The sequence below is a fragment of the Pongo pygmaeus genome, chromosome 2 (assembly GCF_028885625.2).
Source record: "Pongo pygmaeus isolate AG05252 chromosome 2, NHGRI_mPonPyg2-v2.0_pri, whole genome shotgun sequence".
Classification (NCBI taxonomy): Eukaryota; Metazoa; Chordata; class Mammalia; order Primates; family Hominidae; genus Pongo; species Pongo pygmaeus.
The window spans coordinates 58,687,688-58,707,985 of NC_085930.1; the positions used below are offsets into that span (position 1 = coordinate 58,687,688).

Genomic DNA, 20,298 nt, shown 5'->3' on the forward strand with positions numbered 1-20,298 from the left:
GAAAATATAACAGGGAGTTTGACTTCTGAACAAATGGGGAAGACACACTTCGTCCTATTTCTCCCATTAAGTACAACTGAAAGTCCTAAACATTGTATATAAAACAAACATAAGCAGATTCTGAAAGGCTGGCTGGGGACCTTGGGCTGCAATGAACAACATGGTCGTGAGTCCCCTGAATTGTCCTTTTTGTCTTTCTTTCTTTGCCTCACATATCCAAGACTGAGTCCTGGCCTCAGCCATCAAGAAATGCAGATACAAATAGACAAAAAACCCTCCATAGGCTGGGCGCCGTGGCTCACGCCTGTAATCCCAACACTTTGGGAGGCCAAGGCAGGCAATCAGTTGAGGTCAGGAGTTCGAGACCAGCCTGGCCAACGTGGTGAAACCCTGTCTCTACTAAAAATACAAAATTAGTTGGGTATGGTGGCGCACACCTGTAATCTCAGCTACTTGGGAGGCTGAGGCAGGGGAATCGCTTGAACCAGGGAGGTGGAGGTTGCAGTGTGCCCAGATTGTGCCACTGCACTCCAGCCTGGGCAATAGAGTGAGACCCTGTCTCAAAAAAAGAGACTCCATAGAAGTCTGATCTTTTTCGCCAAAGGCCAGGAAAGGGGAAGCCTGGCAAAACAGACAACTTTCAGACAATAACTACTCTATTCCAACAAACACCACAGGAAAAACTGCAGCCCTGACCTCATCAGGAAGGCCTTGTGGGACCACCATCATCTCCTGTGGCTGCCAGGGTGAGATTCAGAACTTTCATCTCTACCCAGTGCTAATGGGGCCCCCACCTTGTCAGTGAAGCCATGTGGGGAGCAACAACAAGGCATCTCTCCCCGTCCCAGCCAGGGTGGTCTCAGAGGAGGCCTAGTGAGGAACCTAGATTGCACTGTGCCCAGCAATAACAAGGTGCTCCTCTTTTCCCAGGATAGCAATAGAGGCTGAATGGTGAACCCAGTCTTCCATCCCCACCTGGGCAGCAGTCCATCCCTTCTCCCCAGTGGTGCAGTGTCAAAGAAGGCCAGCTAAGCAGAGATTCAAACATGATCCAAAGTCTTGTCACATAATACCCAAAATGTCTGGATTCAAATGAAAATCACTCATCTTACCAAAAGCAAGAAACATCTCAACCTGGATGAGAAAAGACAACCAACAGACAGCAGAGTGAGATGACACAGACGTCAGCATCACCTGAAAGCCGTTCTAATGAAGCCACTACAACAATCCTTCATCATGCAATCACAAACACACCTGAAACAAACAAAAAAATAGAAAGTATAAGCAAAGAAATAGAAAGTCTCAGAAAAGAAAAAGAAGATAGAAAGAAAGAAGAACCAAATGGAAATGTTAAAACTAAACACATACAATACCCCCAAAAGTCCCAGACAACTCAGTGAATAGGCTCAATAACAGAATGGAGAGGGCAGGGGAAAAAAAGATCAGTCAACTTGGAGAAAAAAGTGATAGAAATGAGCCAATCTAAACAAGGAGAGTAATAGACTTTGCAAAAACCAAACAGAGTCTCAGGGACTTGTGGGGCTGTAACAGAGGATCTAACATTCATGTCATTAGAATATCAAAAAGAAGGAGAGTGCAGCTGAAAAAGTGATGGCTTAAATTTTCCGATTTGACGAAAGATGTAAATCCATGTGTTCAAGGAGCCTAACAAACCCCAAACAGGATAAACCCCAAGAAGTCCATACCAATACATATCATAATTCAACTCCTAGAAACTAAAGACAAGGTCTTCAAATATGCAAGAGAGAAATGGCACCATACCTATACAGCAAAATACATTGAAATGGCAGATTTCTCATCATAAGTTATGGAATCAGATGGAAGCGGCACATTTTTCAAGTGTTTGAAAACAATTATCAACACCGAATATTATAACCAGTGAAAATATCCTTCAGAAATGTGCCAGCAGCCAACCCAAAAGACGGCTAAAGGTAGTTCTTAAAACAGAAAGGAAATCCAAAACAATGGAACAGGAAAAAAGATCTAATTTTTCAAAGCCAACAAAAAGATACAACATCTCCAAAAGCTTCCAGTGGTTCTGAGTAGAATCCAGGCTCCTTCCTCAACTCCAGGGCTCTGTCTGATCACCTCCTTCCGGCCTCTCTGGCCTCAGCCTCCTTCATCCCCTCCTGTCCATTCAGCTCAGGCCACATTGGCCTTTCAGTTCTTCAGACTTGCCACACTCCTCCCTGCCTCTGGTCCTTTGTTAGACTGCACCCACTGCCCTGAAAGCCCCTTCTTCTCTGGCCCTCCTCCTCCCAACAACACCCACTTGTCCTCAGGGAGGAGCTTCCTTATCCCAAGTGTATTTCCTCTAATTCTTTTTCATTGCACTCTGCACTTTCGCTGTTCGGTACCCACCATAATTTTTAATCACGAACTCACTTGTGTTTATCTGCCCTTCTATACTGTGTACTCCAAGGGCAAGAAATCAGCTCTCCCTGTTTCACCACTAACCTAACACCTAGTGCCCAGTAGACATTCAATAAATAATTGAATGAAGGAATGAAGGAAAGGCAGGGCCAGGGAGTCTCATTTCTGGGGCCCTGAAGGTGATGTGTGCCGAGATTAGCCCTGGCTTCAGGCATCCATTGCTACAAACACCAGATTCCAATGACACCGATGTTTTCTTGTTTAAAGAAATGGCTATCATGGCCTCTGAAAGACATGACACCCACCTGACGTGCAGAAAGTAGAACATGGGTTGGGCCAGAATTTCTTCATCTGGAGGGGCAGGACACCAGGTGCACTCCACATGTGCAGGTAGGTTGAGATTCGGCTGGTCTGAATGGCCACCAGATTGCCACCAACACCTACGAGGAGAAAAGGAATCTGTTTTCCCTTTCTTTACACCAGTCTCTAAGTTGTCTCCCTTATTTTAAGTTCCCTTCCTCCAGGAAGCCTTTTTTGGTTAATTCAGTATTTCGTTATCTTTTCCTTTCCTCCCACTTGACCACAGATCTTGTTTGGCAGCAAGTCAGGGTGGCCCAGAGCTTGTGAGTGAGGTATCCAGGGAGTAACTGCATCACCTTGACCGCTGGCATCTCTTAAGGTGAGGGGAGTGCGGCTGTAAAGTAGGTTCTCAATAAATATTTGTTGGCTGGAGCGAGGATGGGAGGGAGGGGATCCAGGGACAAAGTGAGGATGAGGGGAGAGTGGATAGAAAGGTCTGAGAACAGTGTGATAAGGCAGTCTGGATAAGTCAGACCTCAAGGCCACAGGCATTGACAGGAACCAGACTACAGCCTGGAATATCTGAGAAAATGAAAGTGATTTTTTTTTTTTTTTTTTTCACTCAAGGTGGGAAGGAGAGAAGAGGAATGAAAACAGTGGATAAGAATGAGAGGGGGCCGGGCACGGTGGCTCATGCCTGTAATCCTAGCACTTTTGGAGGCTGAGGTGGGTGGATCATTTGAGGTCTGGAGTTCGAGACCAGCCTGACCAACATGGTGAAACTCTGTCTCTACTAAAAATACAAAAAAAATTAGCTGGGCGTGGTGGTGCACACCTGTAATCCCAGCTACTCAGGAGGCTGAGGCAGGAGAATCACTTGAACCCAGGAGTCAGAGATTGCATTGAACCAAGATCGCACCACTGCACTCCAGCCTGGGTGACAGAGCGAGACTCTGTCTCAAATAAAAAAAAAAAAAAAAAGAAAGGGAAGGCGAGGGGAGGACAGAGATGATCACAGGCAGGTGGCAAAGCAAGCATGCGGCAGGAGACATGCCTGGGACACCTCTCATGGCTGTGTAGTCTGACAGCTTTGAAGAAAAGACGTTGTCTGCTGCATGATTTCAATTTGTGGTGCTAGGTGAGCCCCTCTCTCGGAGCTCAGTTGTCAGTGCAAACTCCCACATTCATAGATGCTTTGGGTGTGTGCCCAGAGCAAGTGGCTTTAGGGGAAACAGGATGAGCGGGGTCATGTGTAGATTGACAGGGCACAGAACACAGAACCCTAGAGGCAGAGTCATGAGGCCCAGAAAACCATGAGCACATGCGGTCTCCGGGAACGCCAGGGCTTCCTGCTGAGGCTCCGGGATCCCACGGGGTATGAAAAAGGTTTCAAGCTCTGCCAGGGCCAGATGGCCCAGCTGACAAAGGCCATGCTGAGCGCTCCTTCTGTGGGGGCAGATGCGGGGGCGGGCTGATGGAACGTGGGGATTCCCCCATCCTACTTGCTCAGTGCCATGGAGAACTCTCCCTAGCTGGGCCAGGTGTGCACCAGTGACCTCTGGGGCAGAGGCCAACCACATAGGCTGTTCTAGAGGATGCAAACAATTGTCTTCAGGCAGAGGACTGCTGCGATCTATTCTGCTTGGCCCATACATAATTTTAAAAAGAAAAAGGAAAAAAAAATCTCAAATTAATTGTTACTGTTTACAAATTAGGCCCTTAATACAGATTCCCAGCTTCTCTTCCCAAGTCAGCTCTGGCAAATCTGGATCTACACTCTCCCGAGGTAACTATTGGCTGGAGCTGGACAGGCACCACGCTGTTCATATGAGAAATGCATTCTGCAGCTTGCCCCTGCCATTTCTCACTGTCTAGCTGCCTGGCCTGCATAATTCATGCAGATTGTTTGAGTGGCCACTGAAGGCATCTGAGTTGGTGACTCATCCCAAAAAAACACTCCAACGTAATAAGCCCTTTGTTGCTGTTCTCATGCACAATGTGAAGGCACTTTGGCACTGCTGGGGTGAGGACACGCTGGGTGGCCCACTGACATGCAAGGAATAAGGACATGGTCCCCTAAGGGAGCAAGGGAGGAGGGACACTGTGGACACGCAGGGGCTGCCTAGGAGCCTCTGAAGGCTGTTTCTTCAGTCCCTGCAGGCCAGGGCCTGGGGGCTAAACTGGACAAAACATGTTTTGTTCTTCTCCTAACTGATCACTTCCATTTACGGAAACTTATCAAGACACCAGACACCAAGCTAAGCTTTGGTTAAAAGAGGGGTCATCCACACAAACCCCACAGGGTGTAGGCCTAGGTGAGTATGTGCAGACAGCCAGGTGTCAGACAACAGGGAAGGGAGATCAAGGCAGCTGGGAAGCACAGTCCTGGATCTGTCTCAGGCACTGCTGCAGTGCCCAGAGTGTAGACCCGGTGTTTGTTACAGTCTTCATTTTTAAGAAGAAGAAATCCAGATTTTTAAGTGTAAATATCTGAGTTCTGATGTCAGCAATGAATCCAAAAAAGGAAAAAGAAAAGCCACAAGAGCCAGCGCCCTGGTTCTGAAGGCCATGCTCAATTGGCAGGTGCCATTGAGGCCGGAGTTTGACTCAGTGCCTGCAAAGCCTGGAATTCGGTCCTGTCAGGAGAGCTCATGTCCCAGGGCTGCCTGTGAGGAGCCGGGTCTGAGCTGCTGCGAAGAGTGTGTGGGGCTTCCTCCCCAGGATTCTTCCATCTGAGAAGACCTGCCCCGGCATCCCTGTAAGGCAGCAGTCTGTCCACCGCTCAGCTGCCCAACTGCCTGTGCGGGGCTGGTGCTGCCCCTCTGAGGTCTGCTGTTCCGGTCCAACCCAATCCTGTGGGCCAACCCAAACCAGGGACCACATGGGAACCCTTCAAATACGTACCACATATGACGGGGGTAAATATCGCCATGCCTTTGTACTGCTGTTTAGAAATGGTTTTGCTCAAGATGAGTCCTCCAAAACTGGGGAAATAGCAGACAGCAGTCAAGTTATCAGAGTTTACACTTACAATGGCCCTGTAACTCTCCACACAAATCACCCTCTCAGCCCGGCTTCCCATCCTTGGCTGTCACTCTCCTCTCCCCTACACAAAATATCTGCTGCGGCCAAACTGGTCTCGCCAGCATCCTTTGCACCCTGCTCATGCTTTTCCATCTCCACTTTGAGCCTCAACCATTGCAGAAGGCCATCCGAGAACACCCACTGATTGCAAAACAAACAAATGCCTTTTCAAAGGCACACAGCTGGCTGGGCTGTCCCAAGACTCCGGCACCACGACTGAGATGCTCTTTAGCAGAAAACAGAACCTGCAGGAGGATCACCTCATGCCCACCCCATGTTCTCAGAAAATGTTGCAGCCAGACCTTGCTCCCACTGGCCACTGTAGTTTAGCAAAAGCTTTCCCACCCCTTGGAACTTCTTAGAGCCCTGGAGAAGCTAGGTCAATCTGTATAAGGAGCCCAGGAGCCTCCTGGAAGTAAGGATACCTACTCTATCGCCTCTTCTCCCCAAGACTCAAAGTTAGAAAAACCCATCAGAATGGACTGGGGTGGCCCCCATCAAGGTCAACTCTCAGGAAATGAGCCTTGAGAGGGAGCTGGAGAGTGGTGGACCTGGGCTCAGCTGAAGGTTCTAAGGCTCTAGAGGGATGCTAACCCCACAGCTGTCTAGGTCCCACCAGTAGCCATGCGTGGCCAGTGACCAGGAGGACGAGTGAGTCAGCAGATGTGGCCTTGAGGCCGAGGTGGGGGACCTGCCACCTAAGCAGGGATCTGGGCCAGCAAAGCTCTGGCGGCAATGGTCTGAAAGCTGCTGTCTCCCTTGGGGCTCCAGTGCACTCCAGTGCCGGCCCCAGCTTTGGCTCTTCCCGGGTCCCTGGTGCTCTGGCAAATGTAAACAGGGCAGCCTCTCTTAGAACCAACAAGGCCCAGGGTTCTCAGTGAAAGGGAGAGAAGAAAGGAAAAAGGTACGATTCAATCAGCAATGAGAGTTACTGAAAGAGCCCACAGCTACATTTCACTCCATTCCTGTCTCCCAAGGCAGTGAGTGTCACCCTGGTTCTAGGGGCCTTCATGGCTGAGAGGAGGAAGAGGGGCTGTGGCCCTGGCTCCTGCTCACCTGCTGATGACCATGGCCAGGATGATTGGGAACCAGCCAAACTTCAGGATCTTCACGATGGGTGGGCTCTGCTTGGCAATGAGGACCCACACTGGGGTCAGAGCTGCAAAGCTGAGGCAGACTAGCGGCATCAGATACCGACTATCTGAAAGGAGAACAGGGACACACGCGGCTCACGTGACCAAGGCCAGCACACACAGGTTGGGCCTGGGTTTCACAAATGAGAGGTGGGTGAGGACGCTCCTGTCCTCATCAATTGAGGGAGAACTGCCTTGCCATACTTTTCAAAGAACTTTCACCATCCCAAGAAGTAACTGGAAAAGCTCCTCTCTGTCCTCCATTCCTGCCACATTCAACTCCACTTCTCTGGCAAACTTGCTATTTTCCCCACATAAAGTACCCTGTTCTGCCTCCTCCCACCCTGATGCTACTGTCATAAATAAATAGAAGTACAATGTATGGAACGCACCATGAGCTAGCACTATGCTCAGTACTTCATGTGCACAATCTCATCTCACCTTCTCGACAGCCCCTGCTCAGACAGGCAGCAGGAGGAAGCAGACATGCAAAAAAGGGTGGCTGCCTAGACAGCAAGCAGCCCCATCAGGGCTATGGCCTGGGTCCATAGAACGCCACAGCCGGCTACGGGATGCCACCCGTGGTCCTGGCTGAGGCCAGTCCCAGGCAACCACAGGGTCACCAGCCGGGTAGCTACTCGCGTCCCCATCTCATCTTCTCCACTGGCGAGGGGCCAGTGAAGACTGGCTAGGTGCTGGATCTGTCACTGCTGCGGGGGCCCAGGACAAGCCTGACACACTCGGGCATCTTGTGCATTCATTCCTCCCTTTCTGTGTTGTGCTCCATGTGCTCCCCCACAAGTGACAGAACAAGACACTGGCTTTCTCTAGAGTGGTCGTCTCACCCTCAGCCCCACCCTCTGGAGGGCAGGCTCACCTGCCAAGGGGGCCCAACACTCAGGGGTACCCAGGCATGGGTCTGTGTCCCATGTACTCCCTCTCTGGGGGTGTTATCAGGAACATCCGCTCCTTCCTTCTCTGCACTAAAGGGTCATGACCCATTCCTCTGCCTCAGGTGCCCCAGACTGGCTACAGACAAGGTACTTTATGGTAGGAGGGCATGGCCTCTGCAGGAGATATAAGCCAGGCCCAGCCAGCTCTAACCAGGTCTCCCACCCTCTGGGAAACAGCGGCCTGCAGAAGCATCACCTTATACCACGCTTTTGAATTCAGTCAGAGTTTTCAGTTAGCTACTCACAAGCACCCCCAGGGCCTGCCTCATGCTTTCGCCAGCACACCTCCCCAGTGTGCAATGCCAATTCCCAACTATACCCAGCAGGTATTACAGTCAGCTGCTCACACCTCAGCAGGTCAAGATTTACCTAATACAGGCCAGTCCCAGTGACTCCTGAGTGCAACAGAGAGAAGGTCACAGTCTCACTGGAGAGACAGATGCCCCAACAATGATTTTGTGTCTAAATCATAAGTCATGTGGAAATGAGCACACGGTACAGCCTGGGGCAGAGGGAAAGGTTCATGTGATGTCTGAACTCTCACTTATTTTGCAAATCCAACTCAAATAACCCATATACAAATCTTCTTGTTTTAAGTTCAGTTTAGCTTAAAAGTAAAGTTAGGTCATCTTATTCTTTCTTACAGATCTCCCTTGCCACTTAAGTAAACTTGGCAAATCTCTGTGGTGATTAAACATCACTGCTGGCAGGCAACACCAGGATGGCAAGGAGACAGTCCCAAAGCTGGGACAGAAAGGGCCCCGTGCCCATACCCTCTAAATCACAGCTGTTTATTTGTCTGCTTCAGTTGCCAACAGGTAAAGATGGGATGCTTTCTCAAATCCCTAGTCCTACATTCCCATGGGGAGTGATAAACTGCAGCTTTGCTGAGGCTCTTCCCTTTGTCTGGGCACTTCTTCAACAACTGTCACTGCTTGCCCACTGCCCACCAATCCTGTGAGGATACCTCAGTGTGGCCAACCAGCTTCAGGCCCCACTCAACCTCCTAGTACACCTTTGCCCTAAAGGTAGAAGTTAACAACCCATATAAATGCAGGCTTCAGTTGCTCATTCTTCCTAACATGGTTTGGAGAGCTTGAGGCACTTTCCTGAGCACTCCTTGAACTTGTGGAATAACCTCAGGCTTTCCCTCTGTAAAAGGATTTTTGACTGTAATACAGCAGGGTCCTTCCTGTGGGAATAATGGCTGATCTGAAGGTCACAGTGTCTTAGTCAGTTTTGTTGCTTATAACAGAACACTCGAAACTGGGTAATTCCTAAAGAAAATGAATTTGTTCTTACGGTTATAATGGCTGAGAAGTCCAAGGTTGAGAGGCTGCCTCTGGTGAGGGCCTTCTTGCTGGTGGGGACTCTGCAGAGTCCGGAGGTGGCACCACATGGCGAGGGAACTGAGCATGTAGCTCAGGTCTCTCTTCCTCTTTTTTAAAGCCACCAGTCCCACTCCCATGGTAACTCATTAATCCATTAACCCATTAATCTATTAATCCATGAATGGATTAATCTATTCATGAGGGCAGAGCCCTTATGACCCAATCACCTCTTAAAGGCCCCACTTTTCAATACTGCCACATTGGGGATCAACACATGAAATTTAGGGAACTCATTGGAACCACAGCATTCCACCCATGGTACCCCGTCATTCTCACATGCAAAATACATTCATTCCATCCCCATAGCCCCAGAGTCTTAACTTATGCCAGCATTAACTCAAAAGCCCAAAGTCCAGAGTCTCACATGTGAGCCTATTAAATCAAAACAAGCTACCTGCTTCTAAGATACAATGGTGGTATGAGTATAAGGCAGACATTCCCATCCAAAAGGAAGAAATGGACAAAAAGAAAAGACCAATAGGCCAAAACCTGAGAGAGCAGACACTGGGGCTTATGACTCCAGAGCTTTCTCCTCTGACTCCATGCCAGGCATCCTCTACACGCTGGTGTGGGGGTTGAGGTTCCCAGGCCTCTGAGATTCCCCTACCTCCAACCACGGCTGTGCTGTGTTCAGTCCACCCAGCTTCCCCAGGCTGAAGTCGCACACTAACAGCTCTGCAGTCCTGGGATCTTGATGGGAGTCCTGCTTCCATGGTTCCACCAGGCATTGTCCTGGTGGAACCATGTGGAGCAGCTCGAATCCCACATTTCTGCTTGGCACTGCTCTAGTAGGGGAACTCTGCAGTGGCTTCAGCCCTGAAACAAGTCTTTGTCTGGGCCCCCAGGCTTTGGACAAAATATTTCCAAAACTTGGTAGTGGCTACTAAGCTTCCAAGGCCCTTGCTCTCTGCAAGTCTGGACAATTAGCACCACATGGACCTAGGTTTATGACTTGTACCTTCTGGAGCGGCAGCATGAGCTGCACCCGAGCTGTGTGAGCCATGACTGGGATGGCCAAGGAGCGCTGCACTGGGATACAGGGAACACAGTCCCTAGGTGGCCCTGGGCAGCAAGCTCATGCCCTGGGCTTGTCCCCTGAAACTATTCCGTCTTTCTAGGCTTCTGGGCCTGTGATGGGAGGGGGGCCTCAAAAAATCTCTGAAATGCTTTTGGGCCTTTTCCCCCTTGTCTTGACAATTAGCTCCCAGCTCCCTTTCAGCCATGCTAATCTCCTTAGAAACCGGTGGCTCAGTCACACCCTTGGATTCCTCTCCTGGAAACTCTTTCATTCTCTACCATATGGCCAGGCTAAAAATTTTCCAAATTTTCTCACCGTTTCCATTTTCTCTAGGAGTTCACCAGGTAAACCAAAAATAAAATTCGAAGCTCCATCCCAACCATCTGAATGGACTTCCTCTTCAGCCAGGGCACTCTTAAAATGTAACCTGAAAGACTGGTTCAGGCCATGACGGGGAGTGGGGGTCAGACATGCCTCATTATCCCTCTCCAGCATTAACATCAACGCAGACTTTAAGTCTGATAAGAAGCATTTTATAATCTCTTCTCTCTGAAGCCTGCTACCTGAAGGCTTCCTCTGCAAATAACAACTGTCTCCACAATCCTTTTTCTTAACACAGACATTCCTTTCTGTTGATCCCAGGTCTTTAGATAAACTCAACCAATTGTCAAAATCAGGTGTGTTGTTTGCTTCTTTGTTTAGTTTTTTTGTTTGTTTGTTTGGTTTTTTTTTGAGACAGTCTTGCTCTGTTGCCCAGGCTGGAATGTAGTGGCGCTATCTCGGCTCACTGCAAGCTCCGCCTCCTGGGTTCACGCCATTCTCCTGCCTCAGCCTCCCCGAGTAGCTGGGACTACAGGCGCCCGCCACCATGCCTGGCTAATTTTTTGTATTTTTAGTAGAGACAGGGTTTCACCGTGTTAGCCAGGATGGTCTCGATCTCCTGACCTCATGATCCGCCCGCCTCGGCCTCCCAAAGTGCTGGGATTACAGGTGTGAGCCACCGCGCCTGGCCTGTTTAGAGTTTTTATACCCCCTATCTTTTCCTGGGCTTTCTGTGTCCTCCTTTTGTTCTTCCCCTGGGCTGGCCTTTATCTATCGCATGTGCAGTGGCCCTGCCAGCACTTGGGAGAGCTGCATGTGCAGTGTGTTTATTGAAGTGGTGCACATGCTCAGTAGGGGCAGTTCTCACTGGTCCAGCGCTCCAGAGGAAGGTCACATACCAGTTAAATTTCACCATCTTGCCCTTTCACTGCACATGCTTGAAACCCTGTCAGGGACTATGGCTTGCTAATTCCAGGTGTCTTCTGTCTGTTCTAAGACTCCTGTCATTCCAGGCACCAGTCATGGCCACTTATTATCTTAGAGGGACGGTTTTATGCCTGCCTGTCCGTTACTTAATGAGAACCAGTCAGCTCTGGGGTTCCTCCCTTGTCCTGCTCATTATTTCAGGGGGACAGATTTCTAATTGCCTGACCATGGCTTGACAACTGCCCAACATTCTTGGGGGCCCTCTCTCCTCCCCTGCTCATGTCTAACCCCCTATTCTATGACTAAGTTTAGAGTTCACCTGAGCCCAAAACTTAAGAACAGCTCAGTGGGAGCATAGATTCAAGTGCCCTGAATATACACTTCAATTAGTAGCAGTTACAAGTGGGATTTTAAAGATAAAGGAAGAGACTGTTCCTAAGTTGTTTACAAAGAATTTACATTAAAATAATATAAGCTATGGATTGGCTATATTATTGTTCATTGTATCACAAATTCCAGGTACATGAAGATAATGGGGGAGGCAGTTAGGAACAAAATGCCTTTAAACAATTGCCCAGGCATGGATGTGGGGGGCGTGACTGAAGCAAACACCCTTGATTTTTCAAGTCGCCCACATGGCTCTCCTTCAAGTGTACTCTCTCTAATAAACTCTTGCTTTGCTTAAAATAAATTCTCCCTCCTGCTTTAAACCTTGCCTGTGTCTCTCATTTGAAATCTTTCCTTCCAGAAGACAAAGAACTGAAATTGCTGCAAAGTTGCCATTCTGGAGTTTCTCCAGATAGCTGGACTCACCGCTGGTAACAATATTATCTGGATATTGTTATTTAAGGTTGACATCAGTAACACCCTACTTCTCAGTATCAATTTTTTGCTTTAGTCTATTTGCTTATAATGGAATACCAGAAATTGGATAATTCATAAGGAAATTTCTTATGGTTGCGGAGGCTGAAGAACCCAAGGTTGAGGGGCAATGTCTGGTGAGGGCCTTCTTGCTGGCGGGGACTCTGTGGTCCGGAGGTGGTGCAGGGCACCACATGGTGAGGGAACCCAGCATGCAGCTCAGGTCTCACCTCCTCTTCTTATAAAGCCACCAGTCCCACTCCCATGATAACTCATTAATCCATCAATCCATTAATTCAATCACCTTTTAAAGGCCCCACCTTTCATTACTGCCAAGTTAGGGGTTAAGTTTCCAACACATGAAATGTGGGGGACACATTCAAACAACAGCACATGGGCTGGGTGCAAAAGTACCCACTCAGCCTCAGTGGTGACCTGCTCCAGGGCCCCCTCTCCGTGGAGCCTTTGTGTCTATAGAAGAAGGCACTCCTTACCTTTGTGTCTGTAGAAGAAGCTGCTAACCAAAGCCAGAATGGACAATGTGATGAGGTCTCCCAGGCTGGCTGCAATGGGCGTGGCAATGTTGTCTGGGTTGACCCCGAGCTTTCGAGCACCAATCACTATACAGACCATCAGCACCCCTGCAGAGAGAGAGAGGAGAAACAGCAGACTCAAATCCCAGGGAGCCAGATGGCTCTGAGCAGGCACAGCAGCACAGGGATGGGCGGCACTGAGTCGGGACTGGCAGGTGGCAGGGAGGCTGCTCATTAACTTGCCTCCCTCCATAAAGGCCTTGACGTGAAGCCAGGCTGCCCTGACTTTCAGAGCTTCCCACTACACTGGAGGCCTGAGAAGGCTGGGAGAGTTGGACTCCACTTTGTGACCTGTGCACATGATGCTAAGGAGTGACCCGTGGCTCCCGAGCTCCCAAATCACCAGGAACCACAGAGACAGGCAGCCCAGAGCCCCATGCTGCATGAGGGCTGCTCCAAAGATGCTCAAAGCAACGGAACCCCCCGGGGTGAGCTCATGGCCTCCTGTGTTTACCGGCATCCTCTGAGAAGCAGACATCTAGATGGAAACAGCTAGGTAAGAGATTCATTAGGGACTAGGCCTGTGAGGGAAGATGGGGAGGGCGGGAGGGAGCTGGGAGCACTGGAGGACATTGACACAGTCAGGGCACAGGGGAGGGGGGAAGCGAAGGTGGGGTACATCTGAGACTGCACTGCATTTCTAGGTGCGCTCAGCCAGGCTGTCAGATGCACACTCGGAGGGCCCCGTGTCTCCCAGGAACAGTCCTGCACTGGGAGCTTAGCGGTGCTGTCCATGGTGCACTGGGAAGCACGTGCAGTGGTGGTGGATTTCTGGGGGCAGCACTGAAGAGGTGAGGCTCACGTTTCTGTGGCTATCATGCTTCTGAAGTCCTCCTTCCTGTTCAGACTGTGCTCTGAAGGGGACTATCACACATGATCTCCTAGTCCCCATCCACAGCCTAGGACTTGACTCAACAGACTCTCACTTGGTTCTCTAAGAAGATACTCTGTGTTGTGGCTATTGGCATTTTAACACTTTACCCAGGATCTTGTAACTCTAAAAATAATTACAATCACCACCTGATGCCATCCTCAAGCTGCCACTACAAGCTGGTTTGTGCCTTGCCTGATCTTGTGAACAAGTCACAGCCCTGTGTCTCCTTTTGAATGCCAGCTGCAAGTGAATCCGAGTTCACATGCTGAGTCAGTGAGCTGGGGACAATCTTGCAAGGACCACTTAAAGGAACACCAATGGTTTGGGGGCACCTATTGAAAACCACTACCCTGAGGCTTCTGTGATAGCCTCTTCAACATTGCCTGGTGAGGTAACCGCAATGCTTCTGAACAGCCATGGACAATACAGATTTTGCTTGTGTTGCTAAGCTTCATCTGATCTCTGGGCCTCAGTTTTCCCTTCTGTAAAATGGGGAGCTGGGAATGGTGTTCTCTACAAGCCCCTGCAAAGACAGGGCTGGCCTTCAGGACTGTCAGACTGCGTTGTTTTCAGGAGACTTTATGCTGAGGGTCTCCTGGACTGTTCTTCTCTGGAAAGTCTGGCACATTCATCCCGCCCCATCTGTGGACCAGGCTGGGTCATGGCATCCACCATCCGTCCATGCCTGCGCAGGCTGTGACTAGGAGCCAGCCTCAGCCAACACCCTGAGCAGGGACACGTGGTTTGTAAACCTGCAGCCTGCTTTGGCACAGTCCTCTTCTGGCCTACACCCTCCATGCACTGGCACAGGAATGGGGCTGATCAGCTGCCTGGTAGGAATGAGAATAGCCCACATGGGTAACCCACAGCGAGCTGAGCCCAGAGGATACTGACTGAGCAAGTAGGTGGGGGAATGGATGTATAAACACAGGTTCAATTATTAAGTTATCAACTTTTCCTTCTTTCACTGCACCAAAGCAAGGCCCGTGGTCTGGAAGATTCACAAAGACACGTGACCCAGGAGAGAGCTGGAGGAGAGTCCATTCATTCAGCGAACATCTGCAAGCTGGTTATAAGCCTGGCCCTGGTTTAAGTGATGACAATAACCAAAAGGCTGTTCCCATCAGTGGAAATGCCTGTCGGGTGTGGGGAGAGACAGTACACACGTGTGTGAACACACATTTGAGGTGAGGTGAGTAAAACAGGACACTAACGTAAAGCACGGCCGGAACGGTCACTTTAGTGTTGGTCAGAGGAGGCCTCAGGACAAAAGCGACATGTGGCACTCACTCTAGTGTCCTGTATATTCATAAGCTTATTGTCTGCCCCTGAGCTAGAATATAAAATCAAAACACATTTTGTTGACAGTATATCCCCAGCACTACACCGTGCCAGGCACACAGCAGACACCCAGCAACAACTGAATCAACAATGGACAACGATGCAACGTGGCCAACGTGCGGCGACTGCTTTCCCTGCACATATGCGAGCCCCAAGGAAGGGGTATGTCTGCCCGCATTTCTGTCTCACATGTGTTGCAGATACACGTTAAGCACCAGCTGTGTTTGGCAGGAGACAGGAGCAGCAGACAGCAGGTGGGAACTACTGGGTCCCCACTCTTGAGGAGCTGACATTTTAGCAAGGAGGTGAGGCAGAAAGATGATGCAACAAGACAATCTGAGCTACACAAGCAGAGCCAGGGCCCATGGGAAGGGGAGAGAGGAGGTGGGTGCATGTGGGAGGGTGGTGCTGTGCACTCAACACTGCTGTCCCCCTAACCCACATGTTGAAATCCTCACCTACAAGGTGAGGAGGTGGCGCCTTTGGGAGGTGAGGTCATGAGGATAAGGGCCCCACGAATGAGATGAGGGCCCTTATGAAAGAGGCCCCAAAGAGCTCCCACCTCTCTCCACTGCGTGAGGACAGCGAGAAGGGCCGACTGTAGCCTCAAAGGGAGCAGCTGTGAGCCCAGCCCCACAGACGCCCAACCTCGGGCTCCAGCCTGCAGCCCCACGAGGAGTAAATGTCTGCTGCTGCCAAGCTGCCAACTGGGGGCTCCGTCACAGCAGCCACAGTCTCCTCAGACATGTTAGAAAGGCCTCTCTGAAGACATGAAATGGAAGCTCAAATCTGTGCCTTGCCCTCAGGACACCTGCAGCCTCCAGAGCCCATCACAGGCCTGTGTGTAAGGTCATGCTCAATAAGTGTTTAAAACCAACAGGCTGACTGCACAGATGAACAAGCCTGCTCTGTGCAGGTGTCAGGCCTCAGCACGGGAGTGTGACCAGCTGAAGAGACCTGCAGAGCAGGGACAGGTCTTTACACAGCAGAGAGCAGAGGCGAGTGGTGGCAGGAGCGGCACACACCCCTGCCTGGGTGAGGGCACAAGATGGGCCATGAAGACCCAGCTGGCTCGTCCCACCCTGCCAGTGAGAACCCTGAGCCCACAATCAGTCCCATTAGCGGTGGGACTCACACCCCCAGAAACTAAAAACACAATGAGCTCTGAGGTGGGACCTCAGAGGAGCAGGGGGCGGGTGGGGGCTCACAGCTGGGGCATGGCTCACCCAGGGCAAAGGCTGCAAGGAAGGCAGTGAGGACACTGCTGGCACACAGCAACTCCACCTTGGTGACATCCACTTCCTCTTGAGACACCACGCCCAACAGCAGCGCAGCCACAGCAGCCAAGAGCCCCACGACAGTGGCCTGCACCTGTTGGACAGAAATCAGAAGCATGAAGGGGGGCCCCGGGGCCACAGCCACACTCCCTGCCCTTCACACCTCACTCACCGCAAGGAGCCAGGTGCCACATGCTACTGCCTCCTTTCCCTTACCCTAAAATCTCACAGGCCCTCACCCCAGGAAAAACTAACACCACACCCCACACCTGCCTTGAACTCGACTCCCCTGAAACCACGCTGGCCACCTCTGCTCCCTTGCTGGGCACTGCCTTCAAGAGCAGAATCTATTTCTCCATCTTCTGCTCAGGGTTTGGTCAAGGGCCACCTGGTATCTTGCTGGCAACTCTACTCTCACCGGTCTGAGAAGAAGTCCTCTGCAACTCCTGGCAGTGCAGACAACACACCTCACTTGCCATGTGGTGTACCCCACGACACAGAGCAGTCACACGGGAGGACTTCACATACTTTTGGTCTCTCCCTTGGCACCCTGCTCATACCCTCCCCTTCCAGGCTCTGTTCCCATCTCTGTCCTGCCAAACACACACCACAGCCTGCGCCAGGAGCTGCCCTGATCTGGACATCAACACTGGCATCTCTAATCCAAAATGCTGACCTGGAAATGTTATTAAAGAAGGACACAGAAACAAAGAGCTCCACCATGTACAGGGAAAAGAGTGATATGGTTTGGCTCTGTAGCCCCACCAAGTCACATGTTGAATTGTAATCCCCAGTGTTGGAGATGGGGCCTGGTGGGAGGTGATTGGATCACCGAGGCAGTTTCTCATGGTTTAACATCACCGCCACCTGCCCCCCACCCTGCCCCTTGGTGAAGTCATCGGTGATCATGAGTTCTCATGAGTTCTGGTTATTTAAAAGTGGGTGGCACCTTGCTCCTCTCTCTTACTCCTTCTTTGGCTGTGTGAAGTGCTACTCCCCTTTGCATTGCCCCCATGCTTGTAAGTTTCCTGGGGCTTTTCCACAAGCTAAGCAGATGCCAGCATCATGCTTCCATGCTGTACAGCCTGTGGAACCGTAAGCCAATTAAACCTCTTTTGTTTATAAATTACCCAGTCTCAGATATTTCTTTATAGCACTGTGAGAACAGACTAACACAGAAAAGTGGTACTGAAGAGTAGGGCACTGTTATAAAGATACCTGAAAATGTAGAAGCGACCTTGGAGTTAGGTAATGAGCAGAGGGTGGAAGAATTTGGAGGGCTCAGAAGAAGACAGGAAGATAAGGGAATGTTTGGAACTTCCTCGAGACTTGTTAATTGTTTGTGACCAAAATTCTGGTAATGATTTGGACAGTGAAGGCCAGGCTGACGAGGTCTCAGATGGAGATGAGGATCTTTTCGGAAACTGGAGCAAAGGTTCCTTTTGTTACACTTTAGCAAAGAACTTGGCTGCATTATACCCCTGCCCTAGGGATCTGTGTAACTTTGAACTTGAGAATGATGATTTAGGGTATCTGGTGAAAGAAATTTTTAAGCAGCAAAACATTCAAGATGTGAACTGGCTGTTTCTAATAACCTATGCTCATATGCATGAGCAAAGAAATGATGTAAAACTGGAACTTATATTTAAAAGGGAAGCAGAGAGTAAAAGTTTGGAAAATTTGCAGCCTGGCCATGTGGTAGAAAAGGCAAACCCACTTTCAGGGGAGAAATTCAAGCAGGCTGCAGAAATTTACATAAATAAAAAGGAGCCAAGTGCTAACAGCCAAGACAATGGGAAAAGGCCTAGAAGACATCTCAGAGACCTTATTGGCAGCCCCTCCCCTCACAGGCCCAGAGGCCTAGGAGGACAGAATGGTTTCATGGGCCAGGTCCAGGGCCCCTGCTGCCCTGCACAGCTTCAGGACACTCCGTCCCATGTCCCAGTCGCTCAAGCTCCAGTCATGGCTCAAAGGGGCCCAGATACAGCTCAGGCTAATGTTTCAGAGGATGCAACCCATAAGCCTTGGTTGCATCCACATGTGTTATGCCTGCGGTTGCACAGAGTGCAAAGTTGAGGCTTCGGAGCCTCCACCTAGATTTCAGAGGATGTATGGAAAAGCCTGGCTATCCAGGCAGAAGCCTGCTGCAGGGGCAGAGCCCTCATGGAGACCCTCTACTAGGCAGTGTTGGGGGAAATGTGGGGTTGGAGCCCCCCACACAGTTCCCACTGGGGCACTGCCTAGTGAAGCTAGGAGAAGAGGATCACCATCCTTCAGACCCCAGAGTGGTAGCTCCACCAGCATCTTGCCACCGTCAGCCTGGAAAAGCTGCAGGCACTGAATACCAGCCCATGAGAGCAGCAGACAGGGCGGAACCCTGCAAAGCCACATAGGCAGAGCTGCCCAAGGCCTTGGGAGCCCACCCCTTACACCAATGTGCCCTAGATGTGAGACATGGAGTTAAAGGAGATTATTTGGGAGCTTTAAAATTTAATGACTGCCCCACTAAGTTTCAAATCTGCATGAGGCCTGTAACCCCTTTCTTTGGCTGATTTCTCCCCTTTGAAATGGGAGTATTTACCCAATACCTGTATCCCCCATTGTATCTTGAAAGTAACTAATTTGTCTTTGATATTATAGGCTCATAGTTAGAAGGCACTTGCCTTGTCTCAGATGAGACTTTGGACTTTTGAGTTAATGCTGGAACGAGTTAAGACTTTGGGTGACTGTTAGGAAGCCATGATTGTATTTTGCAATGTGAGAAAGGCATGAGATTTGGGGGGCCAGGGGTGAAATTATATAGTTTGTATTTGTTTCCCCACCAAATCTCATGTCATATTATAATCCCCAATGTTGGAGGTGGAGCCGGGTGGGAGGTGACTGGATCACGGGGGTGGTTTCTCATGGTGACCCCTTGGTGCTGTCATCTACAATGAGTAAGTTCTGCTGAGATCTGGTCCTTTAAAAGTATGTGGCACTCCCCCCCACCACTCTCTTGCTCATTCTCTGGCCACATGAAGTGCTGGCTTCCCTTCTGTCTCCCACCATAATTGTAAGTTTCCTGAGGACTCCTCAGAAGCCAAGCAGATCCCAGTATCATGTTTCCTGTACAGCCTGTGGAACCATAATCCAATTAAACTTCTTTTCTTTATAAATTACCCAGTCTCAGATATTTCTTTATAGCAATGCAAAATGAACTAATACAAAGAGCTAGTTTTTTAAAGCTAAAAATTGCTCCCCAAGTTAATCTATGTAATTCCAGTCAAAGTCCCAACAAGATCTTTCATGGCACTTGACAACTCATTTTAAATTTCACAAAAATGAGTAATTGTGCAAGAATAGCTAAGACAGCTTTGAGAAAAGTCAAAGAGGGAGTTGTGGCATATTCATGATCAAAGTGTATTTTAAAGCTGAAGGAATGAAAGCAGTGTGATCCTGACAGAAACAAATAGATCAGCAGGACAGAACACAGTCCAATAAAAGAACCATGAATATATGAAAATTTAATACATAAGAATGTAATCATGAATATATAGCAGGATAAAGGTGGCATTGCAAATCAGGATGGAATGGGTAAATATTAAACAGGGTAAGAAAAACTGGATATCTAGGTTTGGGAAAAATATGGGTCCCTACTTCACACCATTCACACACATATCCTTGAACATAAAAACTATTCCATAAAATAAAATAAATATAGTACATATGTAATATATATTATACAGAATATATAATTATAATATGTATAATATATATTATATGTTATTATATTTTAGGAAAATTCTAAATAAAATCTCAATATATGTATATTATAAACCTTTTATGCTTAAA

At 49.3% G+C, this 20,298-nt stretch overlaps 1 protein-coding gene across 3 annotated transcripts in view; it reads right to left on the bottom strand.

Annotated features, from left to right (window-relative positions):
• Nucleotides 1-20,298, bottom strand: part of SLC41A3 (solute carrier family 41 member 3) — an 83,520-nt gene that overhangs the window by 4,181 nt on the left and 59,041 nt on the right. For all 3 annotated transcript variants that reach the window (XM_054480775.2, XM_054480772.2, XM_054480774.1), the window contains 5 exons: nt 16,417-16,561; nt 12,877-13,023; nt 6,835-6,979; nt 5,599-5,678; nt 2,700-2,834 (listed from right to left, as the gene is read on the bottom strand). In XM_054480775.2, the coding sequence (XP_054336750.1) occupies nt 2,700-2,834; nt 5,599-5,678; nt 6,835-6,979; nt 12,877-13,023; nt 16,417-16,561 (652 nt within the window). The remainder of the gene's footprint in view (nt 1-2,699; nt 2,835-5,598; nt 5,679-6,834; nt 6,980-12,876; nt 13,024-16,416; nt 16,562-20,298) is intronic.